Source organism: Camelus dromedarius, chromosome 23, assembly GCF_036321535.1.
Source record: "Camelus dromedarius isolate mCamDro1 chromosome 23, mCamDro1.pat, whole genome shotgun sequence".
In the NCBI taxonomy this organism is placed as follows: domain Eukaryota; kingdom Metazoa; phylum Chordata; class Mammalia; order Artiodactyla; family Camelidae; genus Camelus; species Camelus dromedarius.
In genome coordinates this window covers 28348748-28370136 of record NC_087458.1, presented here as the reverse complement: position 1 = coordinate 28370136, position 21389 = coordinate 28348748, and the positions used below count along the sequence as shown (strand labels likewise).

Here is a 21389-nt window from a genome sequence, read left to right as displayed (position 1 = left end):
GCAAGCGGCAGGGAGCCAAGTCCAAGCCCAGGCTTCAGAGGCATCGTGAGTATCACCTGCACGTTCGCCTTCTGCAAAAGAAGAGCACGCGCCTCCTGGCTCCCTGGCCCCAGGAGGAAGCCGAGAGAGTCACGGAGCAGAGCCATCCAGCCATCCAACCGACTCATGGTCAAGAAAGACGTGCTTGCTGCTGAGCGCCGCTTAGACCTTGAGGTTGCCCAGAGCCCAGCAAGGGCTGACTAGCACAAGCCTCTTCTTCCAGATACTGACAGCTGCAAACTACACCCGCTACTTCAGAACCACACGAAGGCTTCTGGGCTATAAAAGCTGTAATCCTATTAGAAATGGATGGTGAGATGGTCTCACTGCCAAGCAGAACATAAATACAATACATGGAATATCACGGAATTTTTGCTCTTACAAGTCTAAGGTTATCTTTCTACAGATTGCAGTTTGGTATTCAAAGCTCTCCATAACCCTAACTTAGTTTTCTAGCCAATTCTCTCTCACTCATATTTTATATTCCATTTGAACTAAATTACTTATAATTCTTGAATATGCATCACATCAATCACCTCCAGCCTTTCTTCATCCAGTACCTTCCTATACCCTTCATCCTATAGGTTTAGAGTCTCCAGTCCTTTAAGGCCAGGTTCAGATGTCACCTCGGAAAGAAATCTGCTCTGATCCCGCCTTTTAAGGCAATCTCTCCAACCCTCTGACTCTTACCATCAGGTGTATGTCTTTTCCTCTTCTGGTGTTTGGCTTATGCTGCCTCATAACACCCCCTCATCCTCTTATAAGGTTCCAGAAAGCAAGGTTTACGTCTCCTTTTCCTCTGCATCCCCCATGGCATTTAGCAAAAGGCCTTATACATCATGCACCGGCCAGCCAATACTTTTCTGCATTAAAGAATGAGTGACCGACGGGAGGCAGCAGGGCAGTAGGAAACGACACTGAGAAAGAAACATGGACTTTGAAGCTGAGACCTGATTGCATCATTTAGTAGCTGAGCAACACTGGACCAGTGAGTCTCATGGGGCTTCAGCTTCCAGATCTGTAAAACTGAGCTGGCATGGGCGTCACTGGAGTGTTGCGACCATTCCACACGGAAACGGATGCACGTGCTCCTCGCTGTCTGACAGATGGTGGAGGCACACAAACGTAGCTCTGGTTACAACAGTGACAATGACACAGAACATCACACAGAAGTTGGTTTAAACAAATCCCTGAGATCAGATTATTCCCTCTTAAAAGTTAAGTGCTTGAGAGTGACAGTAATGACTCTAGTTCTCATTATCTGTCTTCCCAGAAGGTATGGTTTCAAAGATGTGGATTCTAGTTTTATTAAGATGCTCACATACTACGTGTATACAGACTCTTCTCCGCAGTTCTCAGTTCTATAGGTCGTGACCCCTGGAAGCCAATTTGTTCCAGGCAACATACATCTCCTTACAAGAAAACAAAAGGAAATCCTTCTCCCGCTATACACTCGAGTCCACGTGGAACAGAGCAGGATCCCTCCCACAGTGTCCCCAGTGCCTCGCCAGGGCACGGAGACAGCCCCACAACCAATCAGATGGAAGGCTAGAGATTCAAACGCAGCAGGTTTACTGACAGCGACTGAACGGTGCAGCCTCAGCTGTTTACACATGAACACTATTTCAATGAAGTCCTTTATCCAATAAACGCCACGCGGAGCTTTGATGAATAAAAGGGCCACGCAAATGTCAAGTCGTGGGTTAGAAGTTACTCCGGAAAAACTGCTTCACCCGCCTGGACGAATTGGAATTTTGTAGGAACACGAACCCACACTTCATCAGGGCAATCACTGATCTTCCGAGGGACAAACTCAAGATCAGGCAAACTCAAAAGCCAGTAAGTGGCCAGGCAGGAAGCCTCCGTGAGTGACCGGGGCCTGATGTGCACTCACGGGGAAGGCTTGGCCATTTACTGGAGGCCACAGGACCTGGGACCCTACTCTGCATTTTGCTGCCTCAGAAAATGATGCATCAGTGTTGCGAAACCTTTGCAAGAAACTGGAGGTTTTATGTGAAACATCCTGATTTTTAAAGACTGCCTAGCTTCTTATTTTAAAACTCTCTGGGGGGGCCAAAGAAAATATATTTGCAGGCCAGATGTGGCCATGGGCTGGCAGTCTGTGACCTCTGCACTAGTTAGTCTCAAGTCACTAAGCACTGTCAGCGGAGGTTCAAAGACGATTATTAAATCCATAGCATTTGCACCTTTGAATCTGAGCATTTATAATTCACGCAGAGTAACTCTAAAAAGCCATCTCATTGCCTCAGTTATAAATCCTCCCCTACTTTTGGACGTCCACGTGTTCAGTCCTACAGTTCTCTTGGACCAGGACACCCTGTGGTCACTGTCCCACGCGACTATTTAAGTTCTGCTAAGTTCTTCAAAGCTTCCTGTAAATGTAGCTCCTGCATAAAACCTGCACGATCCTCCTCCCAAGTCTTCTATGTGTGAAGTACAATGAACACTGTCTGATGTAAAAGCTCACACTGATCTTTATCCTGTCTCATCAGCCCTCGACCTGCCCCACTGTCCCCCCGAAACGGAGTAACGCAGTAACACTGCAATTACTCACTGCCGCTTAAGTGCAAGGCCTGGACCGACGGACCAAGGTTGAAGCTCAAAGGTACTTACCGCCAAACACATCTCCGTTCTGGTAGCTCTTCCCTTTCTGGGCCTCCTCTTCATTTTGAACAGTGGCAACATGCTTGGCGGAGGCACAGCCCATAGTCTCATTCGGTCAGCTTCAGCCGGGCTGAACTGCAAATCATCTCTACAGACACAGGGACATTTTTTTTTCTCTCTCTTTAGACACAAAGAAAATCCACCTTCTTGCTGAGTCGGTCAAGATGTGCGCACCTGCGAGAAGAGAAAGCCAGATCAGAGTGGGTGACATGAAACTCGTGTGTGTGTGTGTGTGTGTGTGTGTGTGCGGCCAGCACTGCCCTGAATTCCTGCCCGACCCCACGGGACGGGGGTGTGACTGGGCGCTGAAGAAGGAAATGCCATGTGGGACATCTCTCATCCGATTCCTGCTTGGAAGGCCGGGTCGGAAGGCCTCCCCTCTACACAATGTGTGCCTGGACTTTTTGAGGAGCTAAAAAATTTCTATTTGGTTACTCAAATAAGTATTTGAGCACTCCTACTTGCCACACACAAACTTGAAGTGCCATCTAGGTTTGCTAAGGTTCTGGGATCTGAAAAACCTTCAGAGGGAAGAAAGCACGCCGACGAGGTGCACCGAGCTCCGGAGGCTGGGGAAAGTCAGAAACTCGGGCTGGTTTCCACGCATCCGGTGGGTTTTGTACATGATTCAGTACTTCATTTGACCCCGAGGTGACACTGTTTTCAAGGATAAAGAAAGGAGACGGGGGCAAGGACTTGGACTTTTGTCCATTTTCTGCATAGTCGGCTGCATTCTAAGGATTGAGAAGATGCACGGCTACGAAGAGAAGAAATCAAGGCGGTTGCCCACCTCTTTCAGAGCGTCCGTGCCTCTGCCTGACCTCCACTATAGGCGGAAAGAGTACTCACAGATAAGCCACGGAGGCGACAATCCGCTGGTTAGCTGGCGTGAACTCACCCTCCGCTGCTCTACTCAAGGTCACCACCCAAACCCCCAAGGTTTGCTCTGCTCAACTTGCTTGTTTTTACTGATTTATTTTTTCATCATCCTTACCGAGCCCTCCCAGTCTCGTCGATGTTTACTTTGAAACATCTACCCCTGCCTCTGTCTCCATCCATCCCCCTGTCAACAGCCCTTACCTCCTCATACCCACGCCCACGGCAGCAAGAGAAGCAGCAAGCCGCCCTCCTAACCCCCGTCAGCACCCACACCCCACCCTCCCCTCTGTCCTTTACGAACACTCGTTTCTCAGTCCCAAGGGCAGTGCTACCAAAACGCAGCTGCCAAGGTTTTCTCTTCCAACGAGACCAATGCCCGAAAGCCCTCCTTCCTAGAGACTGAAGACATCTCTGGATGTAGAAACCCTACCATTTAAACCACCTCATCTCAGCAAAGGGAACTTTTCATATTAGCCTAACACTAAAAGGTCATTCTAAATCAACCTAATGAATGACCTTAAGTAACACAGGTGACGACCTTACATTCAGCCAAGCAAATGCAAATGCAAATGCCAACACCAACTTGGCAGCTGCACCCCCAGCTGGGCGTGGAGAGCTCTGCAGACGTCTCCATCGCTGGGTACATCGCATCACTGACAGAACATACAGGGCTGGCTGGTGAAGTTTTACAAGCAAGGGAGATTTTTTTTTCCATAGTCAATTGCTTATCAGTTTCTGTAACAATATTAGGTAACCTCAGTTTAACACATTTCCCCCTCTTTAAAGCTATGGAACACACATACACACACGCACGCACACAACTATTCTCATGATATCTAGCCCCTAAAGCTACAGGATTTCCATTGCAGGTCTACTCATACTGGTCTGTAGAATACAAAAATTTAAACAAATATCTACACAATACAGTGTAGTAAGTGCCGTGATAAATGTTTCCCAGGAATCTATGACAGTGCAGAATTCCAAAAAAAGCAAGTTACATTATGACTGGGCAAAGGCAGGAATTAAAAGAGGAAGCGGTATTTTGTAGGGTCTTAAAAGCTTGGTAGAAATCTGCCAGGCTGAAAGGGTGGGAGCATCACCCAGAGGGAAATAGCTGCTTGAGCTGAGACACGGGAACGTGGAAGAGCGTGGCATGGGGGTGTGTGTGTGTGTGTGCGCACGCGTGCGCGTGCACAGGCATGTGTGTTCAGATGAGTTGAGGAGGGAGCGGGGCAGGGAAGGGGACTGCACTCCTGCTTGTGAACCTGGAGGAGGCCTTGCTAACTTTATCCAACGTAATAAACTATAACTCGTCACAAGATACAGGCAGTCCGTTTGATCCCACTTTGAGAGATTTCGAATTGGCAGTGAGGAAATCCGTTCTGTCGACCTACTATAGTTTTTTAAGAAACATCCGTGAAACACGAGACAAGGACAGGAGACAGGATTCAGTTCTGAAGGCAGGAGGAGGGAACTGCTCTCTAACCGGGGGGGGGCTGCTAAGGGTTGCTGCCGCTGCTCCATCCTCCCAGCCGGCACTTTCTCAGGGTAGCATCCCCCCGGGGTCCCCACTCCAGCATCACCAAGCAAGGTGTGGGCTCCCGGAATGAGTTCCTTAACTTTCAGAAGGGAATATGCGGAAACCACCTCACACCCCAAGTGAGAGGGGGAACCTCCCCTGCCCTCCCTGTGGTCTGCTGCCACCTCCTCAGAACAAACAAAGTAAAACCAGAAAGGACAGCGGGAAACCGTCACAGAACCCAGACGGACAGCACGAACCCAGAGACAGCTTACAGCCCTTCTCCCTGCGGAAGTCCTCCAGCTTTCCTGTTCTGCATTCCTGTTTCCTGTCAACAGCCTCACAAGTTACCCAAGAAGTTAATGTAAGAATCTAAGGTGTGGATTATTCTCTGCCTCTCCTGAAAAGCCCTGTGCGCTGGTTCTTCTGTTTTAAAAGTCACGTTTGTGTATCAACAAATCATACTTGAGTTTAAAAAGCTGAAATCACACGAAAGTCGAACATGTTGCAGTGGGCAGATAAAAATAAAGCATTAAAAAAAACTTTTCAAAGGACTTCTCTGTTACTCAGGCATGGAAGTGAGGGGTGTATAAACAAGCAGATTAGACACCATTCTACTGAGACACACCCAGTTCAAGTAATGACTCAGGAAGCTTTCATTTAGCTCTGTTTTTTAAAATAAGCCCCATCGCTCAATACGAATTCTCTCCAAATCACAATTAGGTGCAGATTTTGTTTTGAAACACACACACTATGTGTTTTATGGCAGTAACTTAATTTTAAGAACGAGGTCTTCAAGTTTTACAAGTGCATCAGAAATATACTTTAATATTTTGCCCATTTTTGAAGGAGATAATTATGAATTTCTCTGAGAGGCAAGAAGATTTCTAATTCTCAAAATCAACCATGGCTCACCGGGGAAAGGTTTTTACTATGTCATTTGGATTCTGCTCATAAATAACTCCAATCATTCATTTAATCAACTAATATTTATTGACAACTACTATGTGAGAGACACGTTTGGTAGACACTGGGCACACAGAGGTACACAGGACAAGATACAGTCTCCTCCCTGTCCCCACAGAGCACGAACACGCAGAGGAAGATCATTAGAAAGAGCAGCCTCACAGCCTTGTGGCCCTCCGTTCCCAGGTAAGTACAGGCAGAGAGGGGAGTCCGCCCCATAGGCACTGATTCAGCCTGGAGACTCGGGGTATCAAGAGAGGTCAGGCTGGAGACCTGACCACGGCCGAATAAACATCACTAAAACACCCCTGAACTGCATCTCTTCTACAGCCTCATGTAACAGTGTCAAGGTTTCATTTCCACCAAGAATTCTCTCACTTAACCTCAACCCAGCTGAGACCTTGAATTCAGGAGACCCTCAGCAATGGATCCCTAATGACTGCTCTGATAACCTGCTCAAACAAGTTTCCCTTTGGTTTGTACTATCCTCCACATGAATCCGATCATGTATTTTTAGCTTCCATTTTCCATTAGTTTTGCTCAGCTTCTTCTCTCCCAGCCCCCACACCTCCTATTCCACAACCTCCCTGAAAGCAGCCCACTTAGAGAGGTAAGGCTGATGGTGCAAATGAGCGTGCACAGAACGCAGCACCAGGCAGATCTGAGTCTTGCTCTCACATATGGCTCCAAACCGCGTGCTATTCCTGAAGGCACAGATCACAGTGTGAGAATTAAACTGAAGCACCTCTTTGATGTTTCATGGAATCGTCTAATAGCAAGTCCCACTGAGGGGGACGTTTTAAAACTGGGTAAATCTATATGGTAGGATCACCAGGCACCTCCAAAACATGGGGTCCGATTAACGGCCCACGGCTTTGTGTAAAAATCTCCCCAAGTGGTGGTTCGGCTACATCATCTCGAAGCATGAAATCAGAAGCTGTAACTCCTACCCACGGTACTGTACGCTAACCTAACACAGCACCATCTATACAGGACATTTTTCCTGCTTTTGATGAAATACACAAGCAGATTTGTAAATCAATTCATAACTTTTAAAAAGGACTAAAAATTTGCAACATGCAAGTTCCCCTCTCCTCTCCTCACACTGGGCTTCAAGCCTCTTCAGGTAATGTTTTAGGTCTCCTTGGGGCAATTACTGTTCCGGAACAATCCACGTGATAACATGAGGAAATTCTTCTTTATACACAAGTTAAGTCTGTTACTTTTCCATGCATATTCCACACATGCGGAATGCATTTGCCGTCTTATAAGAAAAATTATGGATTTATGATGAATTTTATTCTTTTCTTAATCTTGATGATTTCTCTTTATTTTTATTTTATCCTTTCATCTTTATTGAGGTATAATGTACAAAACTGCAACGTATTGAAAGTATTCAATGGGATGATTTAATTCGCTGCATACACTAGGAGAGGATCCTCACCAAGGTAATTAACATACCCATCACTTCACATATTTACCTTGTTTTAAAAACAAGAACACAAATTCTACTCTCTTAGCAACTTTCAATCGTACATACAGTGTTACCAACGATATGAAGGCTAGGAAAACCCATAAGCAATCCCACTCAGACCTTATTCATCTTGTAACCGAGAGTCTGTACCCTTTTACCTGCCTCTGTCTATTCCTCCCATCCCCCAGCCTCTGGTGACCACAATTCTACTCCCTAATCCTGTGAGTCTGACTTTTTAAATTTTAAGATTCTACAGGTGAGTGATGCCATGCAGTATTTGTCTTTCTCTGTCTGGCTTATTTCATCTAGCATAGTGTCTTCCAGGTTCATTCATGTAGTTGCAAATGGCAGGATTTCCTTCATGATCAGGCTGAATAATGATCCAGGGTGTGCGTGTGTGTGTGTGTCTCACATCTTCCTGACCCATTCATTCACTGAAGGACGCTCAGGTTGTTTACACACCTTAACTATTGTGAATGATGCTGCAATGAACATGGGGTACTGCTATCTCTTTAACAGAGTGATTTCATTCCCCTTAAACGTACATATTCCAGAAGTGGGATTGCTTATGGGTTTTCCTACCCCCAATTTTTTGAACTGGAAGCACAGTTTCATCAAAAAATACACTTTTATAGAACTGGGAAGAAAAAATATGCAAAATCTGTTTTAAGAAACATCAAAGAGATATCTGACCTTTTTTTAAAAAAAGGCTATGGGAAATATTTCTATTTATATAATATTGTTGATCATTTCACTTTTGAACAATTAGTTGTGGATTTTTTTTTTCCATTTTGAGTGGAAAAGCCAAAAATACTGTACACAGTATCCATGTCAAGAAAGGCACTTCTAAAAAAGTGAATTAAAAGTGATAAACTCCATAGAGAAGATCTAGGTGAGAACGAACATGAAGACATCACATGCAGTTCGGAGGACTGGAGGAAAATCAAATTCTGATTGCAATGGGTACACAGAGAGCTATGAAGTCAGTGGTTAAGAAAAGGATTTAGCCACACTATTAATAGATCAGGAGCAAAGTGCCCCACCTCCCTTTGATTAAAAAGGGGAATCAAGAGAAGGCAACATCTAAAAACTCCTTTCTTTGATTGAAGAAAGAACCAACATCTAAGCTCCACAAAGGAAAAAAAAATATAGATAGATAGATAACTAATCAGTCTGTTTGCCCATCTGTTCTGCTTTGCTATAATGAGTGTTAATACAGCAGCCCACCGGGGGGAAGAAGAAAGACAGCTTAAGAGTGATTTCTAATCTTGAAGCTCTGGCGTCCCTGGGCTACCGTTAACACCATTTCACATTTCATTGTGCATGTTAACGATAAGACACAGAGACGTCACATTTTACACAGGGATGCTCTGGAAAAGCCGGATCCTCCTAGTAGCCACAGAAGACATTCATTCCTCGCCTCACACTCATTCAGTGGCTTGACAATGGACGATATGCTATCAACGCCAAAGAAACAGGAATCTCTGCTGCTGGTTTCTTTATGGGAAAACCCTCAGTTCCACAAATAACGGTTGTACAGAGGTGTCTCTCAGACACATAACAAGAGTAAATGCTATGCAAGACGATGCGTTTCAGCTGGATTTCCGCAGAGAGGGATGGGGATGGGGAGGTACGGTGACCTGCGGAGGGGCACTGGAGGGGAGGCGGGGTGCTGGATCCCGTCTCAGGCGTCACGCGCCTGCCTCAGTGCCAAGCTGGGCTTCAGCTCTCCCAGCCTCCCTCTTCGATTCTGTCATACACCCGGACACACGTCCAAGTGATGCTGAGAATGAAATTACCACTTCAGAAAGGCCATTTCTTAACTAGACTCTATCTACAAACTTTGTTTCAACACTTACCCAATTAGGATATACTTGCAAAATTTTCCCCCCAGAATTTCAGGGAAGCCCTGTGAGGTCTAAAGATTATTACCAATTACGTTTTGGCCCCAAAGTGTCAATTTCAATTGTGTATAAAGTGAAAAAAATGAACAAAGCTTAGCTCTCTTATTTCCTCTTCTCTATTCTGCCTTTAATGGATAAAAATAAAAGAAAATTTTAAAACGTTTCTTATACAGAGGTGGTGAGAGAAAGCCTGTGGAATAACTGTTCTTCAGCTAAGGATTGAAGAGTCTGGCGCCTTCACCCTGCAGCTGAAAACTCTGTTCTTGTGTTTCCGGTATGCGTTCACACAGGTTCATGCATGGCGGACACTACTTCAGAGCAGGTAGGAGAGGGAAACACCAGATCCAGATGAAAGCAACCCACCCACGCCAGGGGGAGCCTGCGCAGAAGAACTATGCCGTCTCCAGGTCTGCTCCTCCGTGTTCAAGGTCAGTGGCAGACACTCCTGGACTTCGAGTTCTCTTTCTTCTTTCTGAGACTCAGAACACCAAGGGATTTGCAGGAAGTCGCCAACCTGTGTCGGGGGGAGGCTTCTAACCAAGACGCCCATGACCAGGGTCTTCTGGCAGCTGTGCTGCTGGCTCACCACGTCACTTGGAGCAAATCCATGTGATTTCCTTGTCAGTATCCCAATAATAACAGCTGTTGCCCCTCTTTTTTTTTTTTTTTTTGGTTGTTTTGAAAATCTAGGTTACGAAGACCTAGACTATGAAATGCTTTGCAAAGCACTTATCAATGTGAGGCTACAGTCTTCTGTGCGTCCTCTGCCGTGCCGGGTGCCTGACATCACCCGTCAGACTCATGTCTTTTCAGGAGTACTGGGTGGAATCAGTACGGAGTGGCTCCCACAGGTGGCCCCGGAGAAAATGAGAGAAAACAGATGGGAAGGAAAAAATAAAAATCAAGAAATGACTAGAACGTGTAAGTTGAATAAGTATGAATGACTTTTCCAAAACAGAAGTGCAACTTGACTCTAATCTAAACAGATGAAGTCATCGTCCTTCCCAAACGGCCAGTGAAGGACACCGTGGGGGGTCTGTGTGTTGAAATGTGAAGAACAGATACAATTCCTGCCCTTGAAGGGCCAGCATTCAGATAAAGCTAACAGATCATAAACACAAAACAGTGAAATAAAACTCCAATGACTAGTATACACTACAGGGCAAGAAAGGGATCGGAGATGTTTTTCAAAGTCAGAGGATATTTCAAGCTAATTAAATTAGTGCTTGTCTCAGCTTTATTTTATGCAATAAGAGATGCAGGAACACCCAGTGTAATGAGCTACCCTTAGCAGACCCTTGGGAAGAGACCCTCATTTACCGACGGGCAGGATGGAGAAAGAGATGTCATGTCAGTTTTGAGCTGTTGATCCTCTTTAACACCGTCAACTACAACAGAACAGCAGCTGGATTAATCCCTTGGAAATCTGAATGTTACTTCTGCGGTGCTGAGGACAAGAGTTGAACACCACTGATCTTTGTCTGATGCACACATTGGAAAAGCACGTGTGACGTTTCCACCACTGAATTGCAAAGTCTCGACTTTTATACAAGGCTAGTGTGTTCCACATTTCTGATTCAATTCAATCTCTAAACTTAATGCTGAAACGGCTTATACCTCAGCTTTAAACTGGTTACTGTGGTAGATAAAAAGAAATACGACCAGCAGACACAAAAGAAATGAATTATCTAAACTAACCCTTAGGAGCAAATGTGAGAATCATTTAAAAACAAAAAAGCCCACTGATACTTTCTTTGTGGATTTGGGGTGCTAATATTTGAGCACGGATATATTTAATATCCCCAAAATTATGAAAACTTTTAACAAAGTAATACTCTAGCACTTTAATAAGATCTGAATACTAGAAACTGAAAAAGTATTTCTCTCAAAACCTAAAAGCACATGCTTCTTTCTTCCCACAATAACCTCTTCCCCCCTTTTCTCCCCTCTCTGCTGAAATAAATGAGCTCATCCATCAGAGACTGGTGCACACTCTGACCTACGATCTCCTGCTCTCCCTCTGCTCTGCTTCAGGCCAGACGGTCAGGTCCGAGGAGAAGTCAGCAATGATCCAGTGACTGAGTGAACTGAGCACTTCCCGGCTGGGCAGGCTGCTCACTGAAATGAGTGTCTCTAAGGGAAAGCCTTGGTTACTTGAAATTCTGCTAGAATCATCGCGTTCCGTCCGGAACAGCTCAATTTCTGCAAGTGCCCTAAAAACTTAGAGAAAGCGAACAGAAAAAAGCTCTGTGTTGGTGGAGGACGTGGCCTTTTACACACACACACACACACACACACACACACACACACACACACTCTAGAGATGTAAAAATTACATCCAGTATCTTTGGATTTTGTAAAGGAAAGGAGTTGTGTGGCTCTGTGTTCTCATTTATGAGATGGGATTAGACCCCCTGAATTCTGAGGGGAGTAGATGAGATGACACATGGAGTGTGCTTAGCACAGCACCTGGCAATGAGTGAACAACCAGTCAGCACCTGAGAGTTACTGTCACTGTCATCACCGTCATCATTACTTAATGGGACGGTGATGAACTTTAAGAAGAAAGGGGCGGAGGCATAAGAGCCCAGAAAAAAGAGACAGAAGGAGCGATGAGAGGTGGACCTGTGGCAGCTTGGTGGTTCCTAGGGACTGCACCAAAGATAAAAAGACAGAATACAAACAGAAACCGAGAGACACCAGTTCTGCAGCAGGAGAGACCCACGGTCCTGCTGCAGTTCCCGCGCGGACAGCTCTGAGCGCTGCTGGTACTTCCGCAGCACTTGGGGGGGGGGGGCAGTCTCGGCGGGGACATCCCGGGCGCTGTGTGCGGACAAGTCGGAGGTCAGTGAGCGCTCCCAAGCTTTGTCACAGCTGTGCAGCTCCCCTCTCCCTGCTAGTATGCGTTTATGTGTCTGTCTCCTTCATCAGGCAGATATCCAAGGTCATGACCATGTCTTAATTATTCCTCTCTACGTTCTCTCCGGCACAGGTCAGGCACATAGTGGGTCCACAAAAGATGCTGAGAGATGAATTCTCTTAGAAACCTCTTTTCATAAAGAGATGTGGAGGGTTTTTAAGGAAGGGAGCTCTCCTCCACCTCAGGTCCTAGGTCACCTGCACGGACAGTGACGTCTTTAGCACATTATCAACAGCTGTAGTTAAAAATGTTCATCTGAGCCAACATAGATGATTTAAAACTATGTTCAGTGTATGCTTCCTAAAAAGACAGAAAGGGAGCAACACATGATATTATACCAGCATAATGGAGTTTTGAAAGCCTTTGGCGCTTGTATGGTTGGCCCTAATCTGCTCCAGAAAACTGTGCTATTTATTTACTTCGACAGTCATTTTTGGGGTAACCTGTGTAGCGCTCAGTGTTCCACCTGGGTCCCGGGACTGCAGAATGGTGAGCTGGCCAGACCTCGATGTGCACTTCCCGACTGTCAGCTAGAATCCAGAGACGTTTAGCAATGCTTCTAGAACTCAGCCACCTGAAAAATCAAGGGTTTGCTTTTTGTTTTTTTGCTGAAATTTACATCTTTGCTAAGCTTTCCGTGACAAAGAACGATTTCAGGATAATGTCCTCAGAGGACCAAACAAACTGAAGTTATAAATATCATTTTCAGGTAGCACAAATCAACATCCCTGAGTTTTCAAAAAAAGCAAACCAAACAGCACCTCAGCTCTCCTGCTGCTCTCAAGAAACGCACGAGACCTTGGGGAACGTCATCCATTTTGTAGAGCTCAGCCCAAACGCGCATTCTCTGCAATCATCTACTTAGAGAAAGCAGAATGGACGAAGCTGAGAGAACAGATCCAGGAGGACAAAGCAATGTCACGTGAGGCACGGCCACCCCTCCCTGCTGTACCTTCCTCCCGTTCTCCTGATGGGTTTGCTCATGACTCTGCACTGGGGAGTCTTCCCACGCCTACCATCATTTTGGTGACGTTCAGTAGGGCTTGAAACAACAAAAACATCAAAGAGACGGCAAGAAGCCCTTCCCTAGCCTTGATGTTCACCTTCAGCCCCTGAAAAGCTATTAAGGAACATGCAAGGGTTACAGGTCATGAGCTGTTGTGACCTGGCAAATGTTACCCAAATTTGCAGTCTACTCTAAAATAGTGATTGGAAATCGTCCCAACGTTCCCCACGTGAAGTAGCATGATGAGCGGACATGGTGTTCCTTCCCGCTTGCCCGGCAAAGCGCACTGAGAGACAGAGACCAGAGCGACAGGCTCGGCAGGACTGGACAACACGGGCAGGAGCAACCTGCCTGGGGCCACCGACGGGCGACCGCAGTGCAGCCTCTGGACACACCAGCCAGCACCTCCTGGCGCTGATGCCTTACAGCAGGCCCACAGTCAGTCCAGTCGGACATGGGAAGGTTTCAAGGCTTCATCTGGACAGAGACCTAATGCATGGCTTGATGGTCAACTCTTCCATTGGAGAAAGAAATGAAAGAAATGCGTATCTTTGGGATCGGATCACGTTCTGTTTGGACAAGGTCTTTGCCCAGCCGTCATCTCTGTGGGACCTCTAGTGGGGTCCAGGCTGAGGCAGTCCTGGTCCTGAATATGACAGAGGTGCATCTGGCAAGTCGCTCAGCGCTCCTGCACCTGGGAGGACGTCACTCCACCGTGGCCCCCATTATTACATCAAGCCATGACCACCCTAGGAACAGCTCTGCAAAGTATAAATGGCATACATTTTCTAATTCCAAGATGTCCCTGAACATTTGTAAGAATTTTTAGGATTCAAATTCAAATCCGCATTTGTAAATCACGTTCTGAACCCAGCCTCTAAACCTCCCCCTGTTCATCAGCATTTTCAGGCCATATTTTTATCTGCTTCTTTGCTCTTTTTGAGAAAGGCAAAAATTCACAAGGCAATGTCCAGTGGACCTCAGGACAATACTACTGGCAGTTTAAAAGCATCAGAACATGATTAAATTTTTCGTAAAAAGTTGTACTTCTCATAAATTAGTAATTATCCCATTAATCTTCTACAACAAAGATGAATTAAGATTCTTAGTGCACTGATTCTGTTGAGTTCTTCCCCTGGTCCAGAATTCTTTAAGACTCACTAATGTCTCCAGCGTAAAGCCTGAGTTACCTAGACTTCCAAGCTAGATATGTCCTCAGGGACCACTGAGGTCAAGCTTCTTAATTTTACAAACAAGAATACAGAAGACTGAGGAGTTTAGGCCACTCAGGGTCCCCCAGGACCCGGACCCAGACGCACTGACCCACTGACCCACTGCTGCCTCTTCCTCCTGCCCCCGGGTAACACACATCCGCCTCACCACATTGGGCGGGGGGTCTCACAGACCACCCTGTCCCTCCATGTTCAGCTCACATGCCCACCTCTCCACTTAAGCCTTAATTTTTCCAGGAAGAAGCCTCCACACCGTTTCATGCCTTCCTTCAATTTTCTCTCCTTCCTAAACTCTTACTTACAGAGCTAATTATTTGGTGTCTCCCGGCATCGCTCTCTAAATAGACACTAAGTTCTTGGAGGGCAGAAACCATCTCCTGTACTTGTCTTCTCTGTTATGTTGGACACCCCGCCAGGCACAGAGCAGGAACTCAATAAACCTTCTTCAAAACAGCGAGCAGCAGGCTGGCTTCGTCTTCCCGCCTCTGCACCTGCCACCCGCTGCCTAGAAGGTCCTCTCCCTCCTCACCTCGCCTGGCTAACTTCCAGTTTGCACGGGCTGTCCCCCCCCAAACGCCTCAGAGTACTTGCCAGTCCCCGTTCACAGCCTTCACGCAGGGCAGAATATTCGAATTCCTAATTGCCAGTCTATTAGTTCCTTAGTCTAGAGTGCAAACTCCTGGGGAGACACAGGTCGTGTGGTTCTTGCTTCCTCCTGCATCCCTAGCTCCCCCAGCGCGCGGCTCAGGACATATGCTCAGTAAGCAAACACGGGGTGAATGCCTCCAGGAGGAAGGTTTTGAATTCCTCTTGGAAATCAAAGCTTTCCATCCGCATCTCCAGTCTCAGCTGGCCTCCCGCAGGCAGACTGCTCTAGCCAGTCTAGCCTCTGGCTACTAACCCCTGAACATACCTGCACATTCCAGCCCTAACTGCCTCTGCTCACACTCTGAGCTTAGACAGAAAGCCTCCCCACTCATCTCCGCCTGTTACTCCAACTCTACCCATCCTTCAAGGCCCAGAGCGAGTCCGATCACCACTCAGAAACCTCGCTCCAGGCCACACAGATCTTTGCCTTCTCCAAATTCGTCGGCCTGTGTCCATACGGCCCATTCATCACCTATCCACGCGGCTGCCAGTCCGCAGTGGTCTTCCCATCTCAGTGCACCCTGTCCTGCGGGCATCGCCTTCTCTCTGGCGTCAGCACTTCCTGCTCCACTTAGGGTATGATTCCATGCGTAGTCCTGGGGCATCTCCTGCACTGTGGTTTTATGTTAACTTCTGTGCATTTTGGTCTTGGTGTCCTAGTTCATTTATACATTTTTCAAGGCAAGCCATGCTTTCAGTGTCTTTGATCCTGTGCAGTTCTTTGCACAAAGTAGAAGATTCATAAATATTTGTTACTTGACACGTTGGCTAGACAGCAAAAGTGAGTGGGATGGGAGAACCAAGGAAATCATAAAGGATAACTTTTGCCAAAAATGCAGTTGGAACTTCAGATTATTAGAGGCTGTTTAAAAAGGTCAAATGGTGATAGTGTAATTACCCCATAATTTGGTAAAATTGCTCTCTGAATAAAGGTTATTTTTAAATAGAAACTTCTGTCCATATGATACAAAATTATGAGCAGAAGAGAAAATTTAATAGAAAAGGAATAAAAAGGGAAGGAAAGAAAAACACACCCAAGACAGGGGGGCCTGGCTGCAGCCTCCCCAGTTGCATCGCTCGACTTTCATCACAAGATCTAGCTGGTGACTGAGTTAACACCATGGCTCTACAAATGCTTGCCCAACAACTCCCTGAACGTGAACACAATGATTCCTCCAGTGTCGAGGGAGAGGAGGGTGGGGTGTTAATCTCTGTTTCCTAGTTTGCCATAAACATTTCCTTGCCGTAATTATTTTGATGGACTGTGTCTCACTATTTTATTTATTTTATATCTCACCCTACTTCCCCACCCTCCCCCCAAAAATGTGTACAGTAGCTGCTTTCAACCATAAATAGCAAGTTTAGAACACAAATGCTGTGTGGGGGGATCAGTAATTCCGGGTTCAGTAACCTAGCAACAGAATGTCAAGACATTCTCATCTGTACCCTCAGCTGCCAAGTAGCCACACTCCCAAGACCCGAGGCTGCAAACCCACTGCTCAGATCAGGTTTGGCTAATCACGAATCGATACTGGCCAAGCAATGGGAAAATCATCAAACAGAAGAGGCTTTTTGCTGGGGTCCAAAAGCCCAAGGGTAAAGAAATAGAAACAGGAAGTGTACACACTACTGGGAACTGGGGCCACAGAGTTGCCAGTTAGGATGTGGCCCTGGGAGGATCCGAGTTAGCCTGCATCTATAACCCTCCAGTGAGCAACACCTCACATACGTTTTATATGCCAAAGGCTGGACACAGTTTTAGTGAAAATGAATTTTAACTCCATTACCAGGAACGTTCTGCTAACTGAAGACAAGAAGGAGAGAAAGGGGCTCTAATTTTTTTTTCTAATGAATTAATGTAAATTGAATCCTCCTTGTCAAGACATGTTACCAAAAAGAAAATGAAGACACTCTGTCCCTCCTACCATTTCGTTTGGCCTTGTCACCCCTCAGCCACCTCGCTCTGACACACCTGGGTTTCTAGGGGCATCTGCAGTGAAGGGTCATCTATTTCTTAAAGAATATACATATTTTATTGGTTTCCCTTCCCTACCTAATAGTGAAGGTCATGGTACAGGAAAGCAGCATAAAATGTGTTTTTTGAATCAACCGTTCCAGCAGCGGCAAAAATAAATGAAACGTGGGAGGCTGTTTATTTCTATGTCAAAGAGAAAGTGAAATTCTCCATAGGGTGACACGATCATTGGTTTTCCCCAATGAAGCAAACAAATCAAATAAGAATAAAACAGGAGCCCAGCCTTTATCGTTCACGGTGTAATGAGTTCTTGCTAGATTAACCATTCTCCTTCCTTGTTACACTCACTCTGAGAAAACCACCACCACCACAAAAACCAGATGAACAATGACAACAGCAAACAGCCAAAGGGCATCCATCTATCAGACAGGAAACGCAGCAGCCAGGCTGGCAGCCTTTCTGAACATTGGCTGACTCCCGGCCGGTGGCTCTGGCTGTGTGTGCAGGAGATGGGCTCTGCGACAGGACACGTCTTCGGGTAGCAGCAACGATCAGGAGGATTTGTTGGTAGCAGGGTCCTCGCACAGGGAAACCCAAACTTGCCAAGGCTCTCCAGGCCAGGCGGCTGCCTAGGGAGTGCGCATAAGGTCAAGAATCTTAGACTTACTGAAAACACTAAGAAGTACCCAATGGTACCTCTCTCCCTGACAAATCAACCACCTGTTATTAGGTGGGTGGACCAACAACACTGTGTCAAGAAGACCAAAGACAGAGTGTGCAAGGCTTGCAGGGAGCCCTGCCCACTGGCCTTAGGGCAGTCTATGAGATGGACGAGGCCACCACACTGGCATACAAGGAGCACCCAGTTCAAGCCCTGACTGACTGCATGGTCCGAGGTCCTAAGCAAGAGGTCTGGCCAGCAGGGTGGGTGATGTGGGTGCTCCTGGGTCACGCAAGTAGGGGGAGGTGCTGAAACTGAAAACGAGCGTCACTCTGGCAGTGATGCTCGGAGGACAGCAGGCAGGCAAGCATCAACATTTTCGGGGGGAAAACGAAGACAAGAAGGACAAGGAAAATGGAGACGGGCTGGAGACAAGGCAGGACACCTGCTTCACAGTCAAACAGGCATGGAGAGCCACAGAAGTCAGGGCGCCTGCTGCGTCACAGAGGCTAACACACGGGTGCTAGGCCATCCCTTTACCATGTGTGGCGCCCTCCACACGCTGGCTCTGTCGACCTGCCAGGGTCTTCACCAGATGGTTCAGGGGACGCTAACACCACAACTCTAAATGCCAGCAACGTTAACCCCGAACTAGGGCTCCCCTGGAGACGAGAGGGAGGGGAAATGCTCCTTTAGATAAAGGGGCAGCCGCCCCCATTTTGATTTCCTCTGCTTGAGAGTAACGGGGTCTTAGTGAACAAAAAAATGGGTAGAGGATCCGAGCATATTCAGTGGTACTGACAGCATCTCCAGCCTTGGTGCCTCTTGCTGGCATCTCCACAACTCAATTTCTATTGAAAGTCAACTGAGGCTGCATTGAATTTGTTGTGAATGTCCATCAAGGACCCTGCTTCTCCCGACAACGCGAGCAGCTGCCTGAAGGAGCAGCGCGAACGCTGGGACGGGGAGACTCACGGAACGACTTCCTCCCCCCTCAATCCGTTCCTGTCACTACCGACCACTGATTCTGAATTAAGTCTGTGGCTGAGACGCCCAGAGCAAAGCAGGGATGGGTTCAACGTAACAGAGAGGAAACAAGTTTTTCTCTCTTGGGGACCCCAGCTCCCCCACCTCTGCCCTCTCTGCTGTGGAAGGGGCTGTGCGTGGAGCCCCCGTGCCAGAAAGTCCTGGAAAACAGCAGGAAGCGCTGGAGAGGAACGAGGTGTCAGGAAAAGACACGCTGCGCAGCGGTGGGGGTGAAGGAGACCGGAGGCAGCCAGGGGAGAGGTGAAAAAGGAAAATGACGGAGAAAGGGGCGGATGCAAGAGGGCTTGAGGATGCCACCTGCGCCAGCTCAACTCTGCCTCGAGACTCCGCTCACAGGGCCCCATTTCTAGGAAGCCTCTTGTGATCCCTGCTCCCCCTGAACTGTCCTATTCAATTTAAAAAAATCTAACTCCAGCTCCTAGCACAGTGACTGATGCATAGAAGGTGCTCAACACAGTTTCCAAATAGCAGGAAATGGAGGAGTTAATGAACGGACACCGGCCATGACCAGCCTAGGGCAGCTTTGGGGTCTGGAGCCAGCACAGAGCACAGCAAACAGCGCTAAAGCCCCTTTTACAAGAAAGGAAGTCATTCAGTCACTGGGAAGTAAACAAGCAAAGCTGCGCGCAGTTTCTGCAGGGTCCCACACGGCCAAATGGGGCGTTTTTATAACTGGCATAAATTCCTTACGGGCCCGGGTTTAACACTTTGTACTCTTTGACCTAACAGTGTTAACGCAAGCCCTGAGAGCGCCTGACTCACCCTTCACCTTCTCCAGGAACAACATATACGTTGGGAAAATACAGCCCGTTCTGTTAAAGTAATGAATTTCTTGAATGTCAAGCTATTTACTAACAGAAATTACTCCCCTGACCAGTTTCTCATCTCCCTTCCCAGTGAAGCTGGTACACACTGACACGAAGCGTCCAGGACCCTGGAAAAGCCTCCGTCACGTCAGCGTTCCCCTGAGAGGGGTCAAGATGCAGACACACAAGAACTTCATAACAAACAGCACAATGTGACTCACGCAGAAGGCTGTCAAATAACGTTTAAGTATGATTACGACTAAGTTATTCTGGGTTTTTTTTTTTTAAACATACACTTCACTTTATTCAAGAAATGGCAAACTCTTTGATAGAATTACCTCTAAAATAGAGAAACTTAATTTGTAGATACTGACAGGCATACGTAGGATAGATAAACAAGATTATATTACATAGCACAGGGAAATACATACAAGGTCTTACGGTAGCTCACAGCGAAAAAAAATGTGACAATATATATATGTTCATGTATAACTGAAAAACTGTACTCTACACTGGAATTTGACACAACATTGTAAAATGACTATAACTCAATAAAAATGTCATTAAATAAATAAATAAATAAATAAATAAATAAATAAATAAATAAATAGAGAAACTCAATGAAGATACGCGTACTACCCTACTTCCTGTTTATTTAAACTTGTCACCAACTCATTAACGTGCGAGTTGTTGTCTTCCCCTTTCTGAAGTTCCAGCCTTCCGTCATCACTTTGTTTCCTGACACAAACTTCAGGGCCCCTTAAATTCTGAATTAGTCTAAGTTTGATTCTTTTAAAATTCTCTTTAAGGCATATATTTAGACATGAATTAAAATGAATTTTGTTATGAAAAAGTTTCCCATCTCTTGTGATAATGGGCAACAAGCCAGATTGTTGTAAAAGCCAGAGTTGGTGTAAATAAATGAAGACGTTAAATCGAAATACATTTGGCATCGTTTCAAATTCCAGCAGAGTCAAAACCATAGCCATTTACTATTCAGTGCACGTGTGGCAAGCGTGATACGTAGTTTTCTTATTGCTTCAAATAGTCTAGATCTAGCAGTATAGGTGTTAAGTCCTTTGGAGAAGATTCCTTTGATCTGTTTCCCCAGTGGGACCCTGCACAGATAAATGAATGACCAGAAGATTGTAACAAATCTTTCCCCCCTATCAGTCTTTGGTTAAATTCCCCAAGAGAGGCAGATATTAGCAGAAGACGGACAAAAGGGCAGACAGCCCTGGAACAATCTGTACTCTGCATCACACAACAGAAATAGTTCCTCTACTGGGACCAGTCATCCAGGTTCCCCCCACCCACCAGGTAAAGGTCCCGAGGGCAGGACCCTGCGTCTCCTTGGGCCCAAGCATCCCCCACACCCAGCACAGGACCCTCAATTCCACCTGCAGAGGCAGGGTGGAGCAGTTAGGACAACCTAAGCTTTGGAGTCAGACAGACTGAGGAAGAAACAGTCTGCTGTTTACCAGCGATGAGACCCAGGGAAAGATAATTCAACTCTTAAACCTTAGTTTCCTCTTCTATAAAATGAATATAAACACCATCTACCTTGTAGGGAAGTTCTGAGCATTTGAAGCCATGTCTACAAAGCAATTGCCATGACATCAAGCACT

The 21389-nt window shown here is 46.4% G+C and overlaps 1 protein-coding gene across 1 annotated transcript in view; it reads right to left on the bottom strand.

Moving 5' to 3' along the window:
- Positions 1–21389, bottom strand: part of C23H1orf21 (chromosome 23 C1orf21 homolog) — a 206155-nt gene that overhangs the window by 125839 nt on the left and 58927 nt on the right. Inside the window, exon 2 of the mRNA XM_031435601.2 lies at positions 2674–2898. Within this exon, the coding sequence (XP_031291461.1) occupies positions 2674–2767 (94 nt within the window). The 5' untranslated portion in view covers positions 2768–2898. The remainder of the gene's footprint in view (positions 1–2673; positions 2899–21389) is intronic.